Source organism: Pavona decussata, unplaced genomic scaffold (genome assembly GCF_977016875.1).
Source record: "Pavona decussata unplaced genomic scaffold, jaPavDecu1.1 SCAFFOLD_214, whole genome shotgun sequence".
NCBI classification, from domain to species: Eukaryota; Metazoa; Cnidaria; class Anthozoa; order Scleractinia; family Agariciidae; genus Pavona; species Pavona decussata.
In genome coordinates, this window is record NW_028145619.1 from 2,097,480 (window position 1) to 2,110,014 (window position 12,535).

General features: G+C 38.0%; 1 protein-coding gene across 1 annotated transcript; it reads right to left on the reverse strand.

Annotated features, from left to right (window-relative positions):
• Positions 1-2,376: 2,376 nt before the first annotated feature.
• On the reverse strand, positions 2,377-7,648 carry LOC146460205 (tRNA endonuclease ANKZF1-like). Its single transcript, XM_085088533.1, has 5 exons — positions 7,118-7,648; positions 5,654-5,752; positions 5,193-5,273; positions 3,549-3,616; positions 2,377-2,603 (listed from the first exon to the last, which is right to left on the reverse strand). The coding sequence occupies exons 2-5, from the start codon at positions 5,726-5,728 to the stop codon at positions 2,480-2,482; spliced, it is 348 nt and encodes a 115-aa protein (XP_084944659.1). The 5' UTR covers positions 5,729-5,752; positions 7,118-7,648; the 3' UTR covers positions 2,377-2,479.
• Positions 7,649-12,535: the final 4,887 nt, after the last annotated feature.

Consider the following 12,535-nt stretch of genomic DNA (forward strand, 5'->3'; position numbering starts at 1 on the left):
ATTTCAGACGATGTATCAAAATCTGTGAGGGAGCAGCGTAAAAAGCTTAAAGAGAGACACCTGAATGAAATCCGTAGTCGAGAAGATGTCCAATTCGCCTATATTCCTTGGAGCGTACCGGCCAGGATCATTTTTAAGCTGAATGGTGAGTCAAAACTTTTAGTCCTTCTACCTGCAAGCTAAAAATGCCAACACCAGCTAAACTGACTACTTGACTTGATCACGTTTATAGTTATACTATCAATATACTATCTTTACTCCAGACAGTCTACAATATTCTAAGATGCACTATCTAGTTTTTTCACTTGATTTCATAAACTCAAAGACCGTTCTTTGTTAATCTTTGTTAATCCTTGACAAATGGTATATATGCATTCACAGGAAGCCATAATTGTTTTCAATCGTTTTATTAAGTTAATATTTATCAGTTCGGAGCAAGTGCGGCTGAGGGAGAGAGAAACGATGCTACACTCCTTCAGGAGAGAAGATGAAAATTTGAAATTCGATATTAATTCCAAGCTAAATTATTCACATTGTGTTTATGTAGTGCAATTATTAGTGACTGTAAGTGGAGTAATGGAGTAATGTAAATAAGCATTGTAATAAGTGTAAGTGGTGTTCATATTGTATTGTAAGTATTGTGTTTTTCGAAATAAAAAAAAAATTAAAAAAAACATATTACACGATAACTTAGCATATTACACGATAACGTATTGGACGACCGAGACTAAAAAGTTATCCTTATTAAGACTAAGATCCGATTAAGAATAAAGCGACGATAATGGGTGACCGCCGTCAAAGTCAAGCGCTTTGACCGATTCTTAACTCACCCGCTCTTTAATTTTCTCGCGCTTGTATTAAGTATTTAAATTCTCGTCTCCTCTTGTTTTTATTCAATCTTGGGTTTCAAAGCTGTATTGAAAAAAAAAGTTTCAATGGATTTGCGTTTAATAACGTAGCGAACTTGTTAGTAGGATCTTTTCCAATTAACTATTTAGCCCTATTTGAAAAATGAGGATTTTCTTACAATATGCGCACATTTTAGGCGTTGTAATGGTATAAGTAAATTATATACATGTATGTTCCATTTTTTTATAAGTAACTTGTTCTGTTGCACTGAGCTGCTACACGAATTAGAAATTTTTAGACTTTTGACTTTTGCATGCAGATAGTTTAAATAGAATAACTGTTGTGTAATTGTTGTGTAATTAAGAAAAAAAATGAAGTGTGTAAAGTTAAATCCACTGTCCAAATTTGAGGTCCATACCATCCTATATTTATGGTTAATTTGTGGTCCAATTTAGGGATCATTTCCCGTCCGGGAAAAAAAAAACGGCAAAATGAGTGCGCATATTCGTCACGCGAGCAATCTTACACGGCAAAAAGGCGGCATTTTTAAAATTCCCTTTGCTTGTTCTCATTTCGCGTGGATAAGCCCAAATCAAAATAAATAAGGTTGCCGCTTTCAGGAAAGGTTCCTTCGAACTTCCTCCATCACATATCTGATTCAACAAAAGAATATTGTGGTAACAGGTGTGAATATGACTTCTAGTTTCTAACCTTTCGTTAACATAATACAGTGATGTACGTGGACTAGCCGCTGAGAGAAAAACCGCTCAAAACGGCGTTTGGAAGCACTGAGAAGCCTTGAAAACACAGCAAAACACACCGGGTAAGCTTTTTCAGACTTTATTATGATCTTTGTGAGTTGTTGTGGCAATATTGTTGTCTAATTTTCGATTTAATTTTAACGCCACACAAACTCTTATATCACGCTTGCATGGTGACCTGTGGTTAGTATTTAAGGTTTAAGATTAGGGGAACAGTCAGTTTTCATGCAAGCAAAGGTTGGTTTCACGTAGCTCTTAGACTAAACATTTCTAAAACTCCAGGGTTTAAATCGAAGTGGAAATTCTACGACTTGAAATCATACCTCGCCGAAACCATAAAAACTAATCATCTGAATACGGTTTACTGATCAATAACTTCCTGTTTGCTTTAAACCTCGATTTGAACCTCAGAGACAACAAATAAAATAACACAATCTTTTTTTATTGTCTCCATTGCTGAAATTTATCGCTGAAATTTATTTTCAGAACCGCGAAATTTACGACGAAAGGACACGCTTACGGGAACAATATGAATAAATAAATAATGTAAAAAGGATAATTAACAAATGGACGGCAGTTTTCAACTGTCTATACTCTTAGACCATAAAATGACGTCATAAAATGTTCAAAACTCAAGTAGAACAAGGAGCCGCAGGCGAATTTTGACAGTTATTGTAAAATGGTGTAAGGCGTGGACCATTCTCATGTGTTGCAAAAATCAGTCACATCCCCCCTACAACGAACACCACAGCGGTTGGTCTAAATATGGGCTCCATGGATTTTCCGTCGGCAGAGTGTATTTCCATCGATCTTGACCAATGAGGCAACTATTTTTCCCATCAATTCAATCTTTCCGCCATTCACTGCTGCTACCTCTCTTTCTGATTTTCCATATCAAGTCTGTGAGCCTTTACACAAGCTGTACTGCAATACTTGTAAGTGAGTCGCTCAAATGGTACCTGGCCAGCTAAACTTGTACTGCACCAAGCGCAACTACGTTAAAAAACAAAGAAGGATTCAGTGACACAGTGGGTAAAACTGCGTATGACGCCAGCACAGCCATTAGGGCAGCGGTACGAGCATGCGTCGTAGCCTGGGTTCAAATCCAGACGCCACAACTTGCGTTAAAAGAGGCCTTTACAGTCCAAGAGATTTTCAGATGCAAAACACAAAGCTAATAGTTAGGTTGAAGTTTAAATTGCTAGTTATTTAGTTTCTTTCCAAATTTAGTTCAAGCAAACATTCGTTCTGTCTGCAAACGGAAATTGTTTGCCTAGAACTTAAGGCCACGACCAAACGAGCTGGCAATTTACGGCAAGTTGAAAACTTACACGACAACTTGCGACACTTGTTTCGTCTGGAGGTATGCGAACTTGCTATGACTTGCGTTCAATTTGATCGAGCTCAAACTCACAGGGAAGTCGACGGAGGCTTATCGCCGTTCGGCCACCGAACGCTGGTCGCCCTAATAGTCTCAGTATCGGTTTCTCTGCTATCGGCGCGCAGAAAGCTGCACTGAAATGGCAATGCATTTTTCAGCACTGTCGGGTTGAGTTTGGTCCTGGTTCTCCGGGTACTTGTTAGGCTGACAAGGGCCAATATGGCCGAAAAAGCTGTCCAAGGCAGCTAACACTGACGCTCATTATTTCGTTTCATTTCGATTTGCCTCGCTTCGTTTCCTTTCCTTTCGCTTTGTTGATACCAACATGGCCTTTGTACTCTTCCCTGAAGCTGCAAGTTACCAGAGTACGCATGCGCGGTACTTGTGACACAACCCACAAGAGTTGGACTTTTCCTCTTTCCCAAACAACTAGCATTTTAAATTCCAATTCGATCCAGAATTCGAGTGCCACTGGTTGGTTATTGGTGAAACTAGTATTATCCCCGTTGAACAAAAACGATTATTCTTATTTGAAGGGCATTGTAATATTTCCTTACCATGAGGTAACGCCGGCTTGTTTGGCGGCCATCTGTTGAGCGAATCTCTTCTCTGCAGCAAGGGCCCGCTGACATGAGAAACATACTGAATCTAAGTGAGGAGTTTACTTCAATAATTTATTGCTACTCAGTACGAGATAATAGAGTAACAAAAGTTCTATCGGTTTGCCACGCAACAAAATTCTCAAGCCAATAAAATCATTAATGTATGATTTCGCCTAGTGACATTGTTTGAACGCATTAAAAATACAGTGTCCACAATAACAAGAGTCCTTAAAAGCAGGAGCTGTTTTCATTAAATCTTTTTCAGCGTGACGTAAACTCATTTGTGTAATGATTGGTTTTATCAACAGAATTGATAGAGTAAGTTTCGCCATCGTAAAGAGATTCGAGTGGCGGCCAAATTAGTACTTTATCAACTCTGTTGATAAACCAAACACTCGCTTCCACCCCCGCGGACGCAGCATCACAGGTTTTTCAGAAACTAAGCCCATTGTCCTCATGTTGTGTAAAAACGAGGTGTCCGTAAGAGCGGGCGTCCGGAAGGACGGAGTTGACTGCTAGCAATTATTTCGTAAGTAGTGGATGTTTCAGTTTGTGCGTAATTCAGTTTTGCTGTCGTTCGCTGTCGTCGTAGTCTTTGTCGCAGTGTCGATAGTGTCTTCTATCTAAAGAACGAATTTTGTTTTTATTTTCAATCTAAAGGGACCCTCTGAACATCATGTTCATGATGTGGGTTCTCTGTATAAAGATTGCCGTGTTTGGTGTTATCCATATCACGATAGAAGCTCTAAAGCTCCGAAAAGGGTGAAATAAAAGTACTTCATCAGTATGACAGAAATGTGATGTCATGTTTTAAACCTGGCCAAGGTTGTTCAAAGAGCGGATAACTCTATCCAGTGGATAAATCGCTATCCAGTCAATAAAATGTTCTCCAACCAAAACATTTTATCCTCTGGATAGCGATTTATCCACTGGATAAAGTTATCCGCTCTTTGAACAACTGGGACCTGGTGAAGAAATTATGAATGCACGTTTTTTCTTTCAGTAAGTGGCACAGGCATACTCGGAAAAAAATCAGAGTGGTTCTTTTCTGAAATAGAACCTAGCCTTCCATTTACACGATTATTAGTAAAAGAAACTTTACTATCGCATATAATGAACTCAACTGACTATTTTATAAACACTCAATTAATTTCATTTGTTTCTTCGTGCTTCGAATTGAGAGATAAACTTCTCTCCGGAATGAATACTTCTACTGTATAAAAAGTTTAAAATAAGCAAAAAATTCAGTTACTTTATTTGTTTATTTTATTTTATTTTATTTTTTATTATTTTTTTTTTTTGTTTTATTTTATTCTATTTTAAGTTATCTTAGGAATTAGTTAACGAATCAATAATTAGCTATGAATAGCTTTAGCAATACTGTATTTGTTATAGTCATGCAAATAAAGCTTGTTGTTGTTGTTGTTGTCGTTGTTGTTGAGTGCTCCTATCAGGAGCCGAACCTAAGACCTTCCGATTACTAGTTCGGATGCTCTACCACTGAGCTACAGGAGACTCGTGGGAGCTTAGGCCATTAAACAAACTAGGCGCATGGGACAAACATACTGCTACTTCACCAATATTATTACCCGTCAATACCTTTTCTCGCTCACTTAAAGCTTGATGAGCTTTCTTTTCTTTTTCTTCTTCTTCCTTTTTTCGCTCGATAGCTTTTTGTTCCTACAAAGAGAGAAGATCAACAGGACATCACTAACAACATCCATCCGGTTCAATCTACATCTTTGAAAATGTCTTCATCCTACTGAATACTGATACTTTTTAGAAAGCACTTCCCTGGGGTTCCGAACCGATCAATTGACCGAGTGATTGTAATAGTTAACCCTTTAAGCCCTAACAGCGATCAGCATCAAATTTCTCCTTGTAATATCAATGCTTATTCAACCCCTGAGGTCATAAGAATTGAGTATATGATCAACGAAGGTGAATTTTTTGATATTTTAACTTCTCCACATTACTTTTATAAGAAAAGTATGGAGACAAGAGAGGAGAATTTGTTCTTTGATATTAGGTGTTAAAGGATCAGTTAAGCATACTCGTACCTTACCTCTCTGTTTCTGAGCTTTCTTTTGTGCCTTCTTCCTTTCCGCGTTCCGTTTTTCTTTCTCGTTTTCCATTTCCGCTGTCAGTGCGCTTGGAATCTGAAAATAGAGCGAGATTTAGAACGTGACCATGTTTTATCCTACATTTGCCGCTCGCTCTTTTCAGTTTCTCAGTAAAATTGAGTAGTTTTGAGTTAGCATCAAAGGCCAGAATTAGTTTGCACTTTTCTCATCTATGTACTCGTAATTTTTTCTTTTTTTGTTTGTTTGTTTTTTGTTTTTGTTTTTTCGAGAAAATATAAAGGCGAATCTCACGTTTGCCGTAAACGCGATTCTAATCTCTCTATTATCACCACTAATCAGCGAGCTGTAAGCCAGTCAACTCCAAAACTACATGGTATTCTTAGGAATCGTCCAATCAAACGCACCCTGGCCACCCTAGCAAAGTTGCTCTCGCTTCTTCAACGTCAGTTCGAAATATCGACGGTAAAATATGGGAAAATTCTTCTCGGGGAGACGTAAATTAATAAGGCTCGACTTACGTAATAAACGTAAAACTAAAATAGTATCGTACGCATCTGTGAGTGCAGAATTTGTTTGGGATAGAGTTTACATGCTAGTTATCAGGTTGTTGTTAAATTCAACCGCAAAGTTGTGCTGAATTTTACTGAGCCGACACGAGCGCCCGCTCAAGAAACCAAAAATTGCTTGAAACTCGAGAAACTTAAAACAACCGATCAAACGGGCTCAGGTTTAAGTACAAGTACATGAAGGTCTTACAACGCACAAGCAATGAGCGAAATCTATTTGTCAGACAATCAGAGCGGTATCAGCATAATGTCTCTTCTATCTCTAACTGGTCCTAATTGCGTCCATATTTTAGCCTTTTTTTTTTGGGATAACAAAATATCGCTGTCTCCTTACTGGGCGAGCTTTGGTGTTATTTTGAGGCCTGGTGACACATCCTTATTAAATTTCTAATCAGCTTCAACATGTTCAGTTCAATTGTTGATGACATCCAAGACTTCCGTAACACCTGCTTTAAGCGAAGAAAAAAGCGTTTAACAAACTAAAACAACTGCAGTACCTTGTTGTATCGTTCTTCCGTTCTTCTTCAAATCAAAAACTTACTATAAAATTACACTTTTTGCATCTCCTGTCCGCCATCACGAGAAACCCAGCCGCCTTTTCTCAAATAAAAATTATCCGAATTTATGCAAAATGAACTGCATCACAAACAGGTGTACTGAAAGTTTGACAAAAACAGAAAATGAAAAGCTCGTATTTTAAAGTTTTTAAACACTATTCGTGGCTTTTGCTTTTGTAACTCTTACCCATGCAACTTTTTGCTAATTTCTTTTGTTAATAGCATTTTATTTTCTTGTTTTATTATCAATTGTTTGTTTCTTGTTGGGATATATCAGCATATTTAATTGCTACTCTGTAAATCGAAATGGAACCTACCTACTGCTGCGTCGGTTTTCTTGAAAAACACCGTCTCAATTAAAAAATTAAAAAATAATAGAAAGATGGCCCGTTTTCAGTTGAGTGATCAATCGGTTGACAGTGATATCATTAAAGCCTTGCTATTAGCTTGATTAAAATTCAATAAACATAATAGTCACTTTGCTAAATTAAAACGGAAGACAAACTTTTACTATAATGGTAGGTTGGTATAGAGTTTACTTGACAGTTCTTGTTCAATTCAACTTAAAAGTTGTGCTAAATTTAAAACTTGACCTTTGAAACCCGAAAAAAATTAAGGAGAATTAAAAAACTCATTAACAATTCATAAGCCCATTGGCCTAACAAATGATCGATAAAACATCACGTGCAGTGGTTCTAAGACCCGATAAACCTCTTCCTGATTAGTATATGCGGTGTTTAATGTTTTTCTCGTATGCTAATTTCCAACGTTCACAAAAGCATCATTGTTATGAACTCTCTTGACACACGTTTTTCCAGGAATGTTTTTGAAATCTTTTTGGGTATAAGTACGTGAGGGTCTTGCAGCACGCAAGAAAATGAGCGAAGTCTATTTTTCAAACGATGGTATAAGCAGTCTCTTCTAACTGTAATTGGTGCTAATTGCGACCATATTTTAGCCATTTTCCTACAACAAAGGTATCGCTGCTTCCTCACTGGGCAAGTTTTAATGCTATTTTGAGGCCTCGGGTGTCTCATCTTCATTAAAGATAAAGAAAATGTCAATCAGCTACAAAATTTAAGTTGCTTATGAGCTGATGCTGATGACGTCTGTAACCATCTGCTTTAGACAAAGCCGGACACGGCGTTTAACAGACTCAAAGAACAGTAGTTCCTTGCTACATTGCATTGGAGCGAAGTTGCAGCTACAGATTTAACAAAGTCGAGGTAAAAGATACAGAGAACCCAAGGAAACTTGTCGAATCCGTTGTTTGGTCAACAGAAATTTTGAAATACCATTATTGATATTCAAAGATCTGCGCTTCTTGAACTCCATCGTGTTTTGTCCAAAACTCACAAACGTAAGATAAACTTTCGCTTTGTATGTAGCACAATGAACGAAGCTGAAGAATTCACTTCCACGTACATTGTTAATATTATTTTCAACGCTTTCTTATGTTATACCGCCATCACGTTGAACAGTATCACAATCCACGCCATAAAAAAAACTTCATCGTTACCAAAACCTTTGAAAACATTGCTCCTGAGTCTGGCTGTTTCTGATCTAAGCGTCGGATTACTGGTTCTCCCTTTATACATCGCACATCTTGCCATGGGTTTGGAACAATACGCTGAAGATAATACAACTTACAGGAACACGTACATCGCATTTAGGATCATTGGATATTTTTTATGCTGGGCTTCGTTCTTTGGTGTGATTGCACTGACTGTTGACAGATTCTTGGCCATTCATCTTCATCTCAGGTATCAGGAGTTTGTCACTCACAAGCGCGTTGTTGCTGTGGTGATCTCAATAATGGTGCTAAGCTCATTTCTTTCGTCTCTTCCTTGCTGGATCTCAAGAAGTTATAGACAAATTTATATCGCTATTGATGTTTTCTGTTCCGTAATTCTTACCATACTTTGCTACAAGATCTATTCAACTGTTCGACGCCACAGAAATCAGATTCAATCCCTACAAGTGCAACAAGACGAACGACAGAATCGGGAAATGATGGCGAATGTTGCGAAACTAGCGCTTGGTACATTTTACGTTTATCTGGTGTTTTTGATTTGTTATTTTCCACTGACCTACTATACGATGGCTGTGGTCATCTCTGGACATAACCGAACTACAGGACATATTTTTTGTTACTCTTGGACAATGGTGTTTCTAAATTCATCGCTAAACCCTTTGATTTACTGCTGGAAGATGAGACACATTCGACGCGCTGTCATTAACACAATGCAAAATATCATTCGTTGTTAAATTAATTCATTTCTCTGTGCGTTGAACTTTTCATTTACTTTTATTTTGCTCAAAAGAAATTATTACTTTTGCAAGTGGAAAGATGAAACCTTTCGAAAATGTAACGCCAGGGTCACGCCTGTTTTAGGAAACTTTGTTCTTTCAGATTTGGACTATACGCCGTTTAAATTTATTCCTTTTTAAAGGTGAATGTGCGCCCTTTTTATCCCAAAATTCGTTGTAGTTGTTCATTAGAATTTTTTGTTTGTTAAAGGCTTTCCCGCGGTTGCAATGAAGATTTTAATTCTGGCAAAAGAGTTGATAACTGTTTAACAGTTTCTAGAATGAACGCTGTCAAAGAAGGAAGAGGACTTTGTCCGCTAAAATTATGTGCATATAAGCATTACCATGTGCTGGTTTTCGGTCAGATTGTATTGATTATCGCGGGAAAATACAGGGCCAGTCATTTAAATAGAGTCTAACATAGGCCGCAGCCTAAGACAATAAGTGGGCCTCCAGATCTATTTATAAGTGGCTTATAAAAGTAGGTAAACAGTTTTCTTGTCCGGGATGCAAACCTTCTTGTTACTGTCGGCAGTAGACAATGTTTAGATATGATTGTTGGCAAAATTGAAAATGACTAAGAACGTTGTTTTGTTAAACGCTGTCTAAACTGTCCTTTAATAAATGACCCACAGTTTTTTTCAGCATTTTGTCAGAGCTGCTCCTTTTTCCATGCAGATATCCTTCGATGGCTCTGACATAGCTCGGATGTACGTCACTTTCCGAGTGACAAAAAAGAGGATTTGCTGGGGTGTTTTAAGCGTGTTAAGAAGGAGGACAGGCGTGTAAATATGTTATGTAATGTTTAAAAGAGCAGCAGTGTTTTATCATGATTTAAAACCACGAGGCGCAGCCGAGTAGTTTTAGACCCGATGAAACATGTGCTGCGAGTTTTTGAACGGCTTCAAAAACATTCCTGGAAAAGCGTGTGTCAAGAAAGTTCATACTAATGATGCTTTTGAGAAAAACATTAAACACCGCATACTAATAAGGAGGAGGTTTCATCGGGATTTAAAACCACTGCACGTGATGTTTCATCGACCATTTGATAGGTCGATGGTCTTATGAATTATTAATGAGTTTTTGAAATACGTAACACTGTCAGATCTCCTATACGAGGGGAGAATATCGTCATGAATATTCAAACAATAGAACGTTGTAAATAAGTAAAATGTGGTAGCTTGGAATAAGTGAAGTTCATAAATAAATGAATTTTTTTTATGGATTGATGCGTCGATTTCCTAGTAATTTTGGAAGATTTCCCTCAATGATTAAAGCCAGGGCAGTACAAAGCTGGGGGGGGGGGGGGGGGGGCCAGAGGGGGCAGCTGTCCCCACCTGGAAAACTACGTGTTTTAGCCTTTTTAAATCTCGCTTACACGAGTATGGTTTTTCAGAGCTAAACTGGTTTTTAAAGCCTGCGCTACTCCCAAGTATTTGTAGCAGGTTTGGAGGATTTGATAGAGCCTTGGATTTAACCATAGTATGTTTAACATCACAGGTCATTCGTGCCTAATGAGTTTTGATTTTCCTCTTTTGAATTCTCTTAATTTTGAATATGACCTCGTATTCTGCCACATAGGGCATTTCAGCTGGGTTTGGTTTGGCTCGTTGAAGTGCATGATAGTTTTAACTGCCTTTCTTGTTGAGATTTATGCAATGTTAGGACAGGAATTAATCATTGCTTGTATCGTGCAATGAGCTTCATTCTATAGTTGTTGTAACAGCGGATCCGGCTATTGGTTTTTGTCTCAAGGTGTTGTGTTTCTTGCCTAGTAATCGTATCGTTGTAGCGTGTTATAGAGCTGTGCAACGTGTCACAGTAACAAAAGGCTTGAATCGTACGTAAATCACGACTGTGGTTTTGCACATGCTTCGCTCCACTGTTGTAGTACGTTCGAATTGTGGGAGCTCAGAGATTTTCTCCCTTTGTCTACAGCAGCAGGAAGCCTATAGTTAATAAGCCCCCGGCTTCTATATAGGCTTCCTAGCCTTTAACACATTTAATATTGTAAATAGTCAAGTATGAATATTGTAATAGTAAGAATATTGTGTGTCGTCTATAATGTATTTATGTTGTATTTTTTTGTTAATGGCAAATAAATTGAATTGAATTGAATTGAATTGAATTGAAACAATGGTATCCCTTCAGCGTACGTGAGAAGGTAATAGAAGGTTGAGTTTGTACCTCCCGCCCCCCCCCCCCCCCCCCCGTCTCCCCAGAGAGAAAGACAATCAATGCTGACAAGTACGTAGGCTGCTGGACACAACATTGTAAAGATGGGGAGTAGGGAATGGGGGAAAATGGTTTTCTCTTAGGGCGCGTTTCTTTGGAACATATTCTGTGTCTTCTGAAAAAGGAATACACTGAAAAATCGGTTATATCTGTTGCCCAGTACCGAAAAACATCCAAATGACCAAAGTAAAAGAATCGAATTCTTATCAAAGTTTTGGAAGAATATTTTCAATTTTTCGAGGTTTTCCAGCTGATTTTGGAATATCCGGGATATGTCCCTTGTTCCCATTTCGCGTGGATAAGTCCAAATCAAAATAAATAAGGTTGCCGCTTTCAGGAAAGGTTCCTTCGAACTTGCTCCATCACATATCTTATTCAACAAAAAAAATATTGTGGTAACAGGTGTGAATATGACTTCTAGTTTCTAACCTTTCGTTAACATAATACAGTGATGCACATGGACCAGCCGCTGAGAGATAAACCGCTCAAAACGGCGTTTGGAAGCACTGAGAAGCCTTGAAAACACAGCAAAACACACCGGGTAAGCTTTTTCAGACTTTATTATGATCTTTGTGAGTTGTTGTGGGAAAATTGTCTAATTTTCGATTTAATTCTAACGCCACACAAACTCTTATATCACGCTTGCATGGTGACCTGTGGTTAGTATTTAAGGTTTAAGATTAGGGGAACAGTCAGTTTTCAAGCAAACAAAGGTTGGTTTCACGTAGCTCTTAGACTAAACATTTCTAAAACTCCAGGGTTTAGATCGAAGTGGAAATTCTACGACTTGAAATCATAACTCGCCGAAACCATAAAGACTAATCATCTGAATACGGTTTACTGATTAATAACTTCCTGTTTGCTTTAAACCTCGATTTGAACCTCAGAGACAACAAATAAAATAAAACAGTCTACTTATTGTCTCCATTGCTGAAATTTAGTTTAAGTTCCTCGTTTTGCTTGATGTGTAGCTAGATTCTTTTATTTCCTGGACCACGAAATTCACGACGAAAGGACACCCTTACGGGAACAATATGAATAAATTAATAATGTAAAAAGGATAATTAACAAATGGACGGCAGTTTTCAACTGTCTATACTCTTAGACCATAAAATGGCGTCATAAAATGTTCAAAACGCAAGTGGAACAAGGAGCCGCAGACGAGTGGTTTCACCGCCAAGTTTTTATAA

Bases quoted from the DNA above. Each gene is read 5' to 3' on its own strand.
- LOC146460205 (XM_085088533.1), bottom strand. From the start codon at position 5,728: ATGGAAAACGAGAAAGAAAAACGGAACGCGGAAAGGAAGAAGGCACAA. The intron at 5,274-5,653 runs GTACGAGTATGC...CTCTCTTTGTAG, and splicing joins CTCAGAAACAGAGAGGTAAG to GAACAAAAAGCTATCGAGCG. The intron at 3,617-5,192 runs GTATTGACGGGT...TTCTCATGTCAG, and splicing joins CTTTAAGTGAGCGAGAAAAG to CGGGCCCTTGCTGCAGAGAA.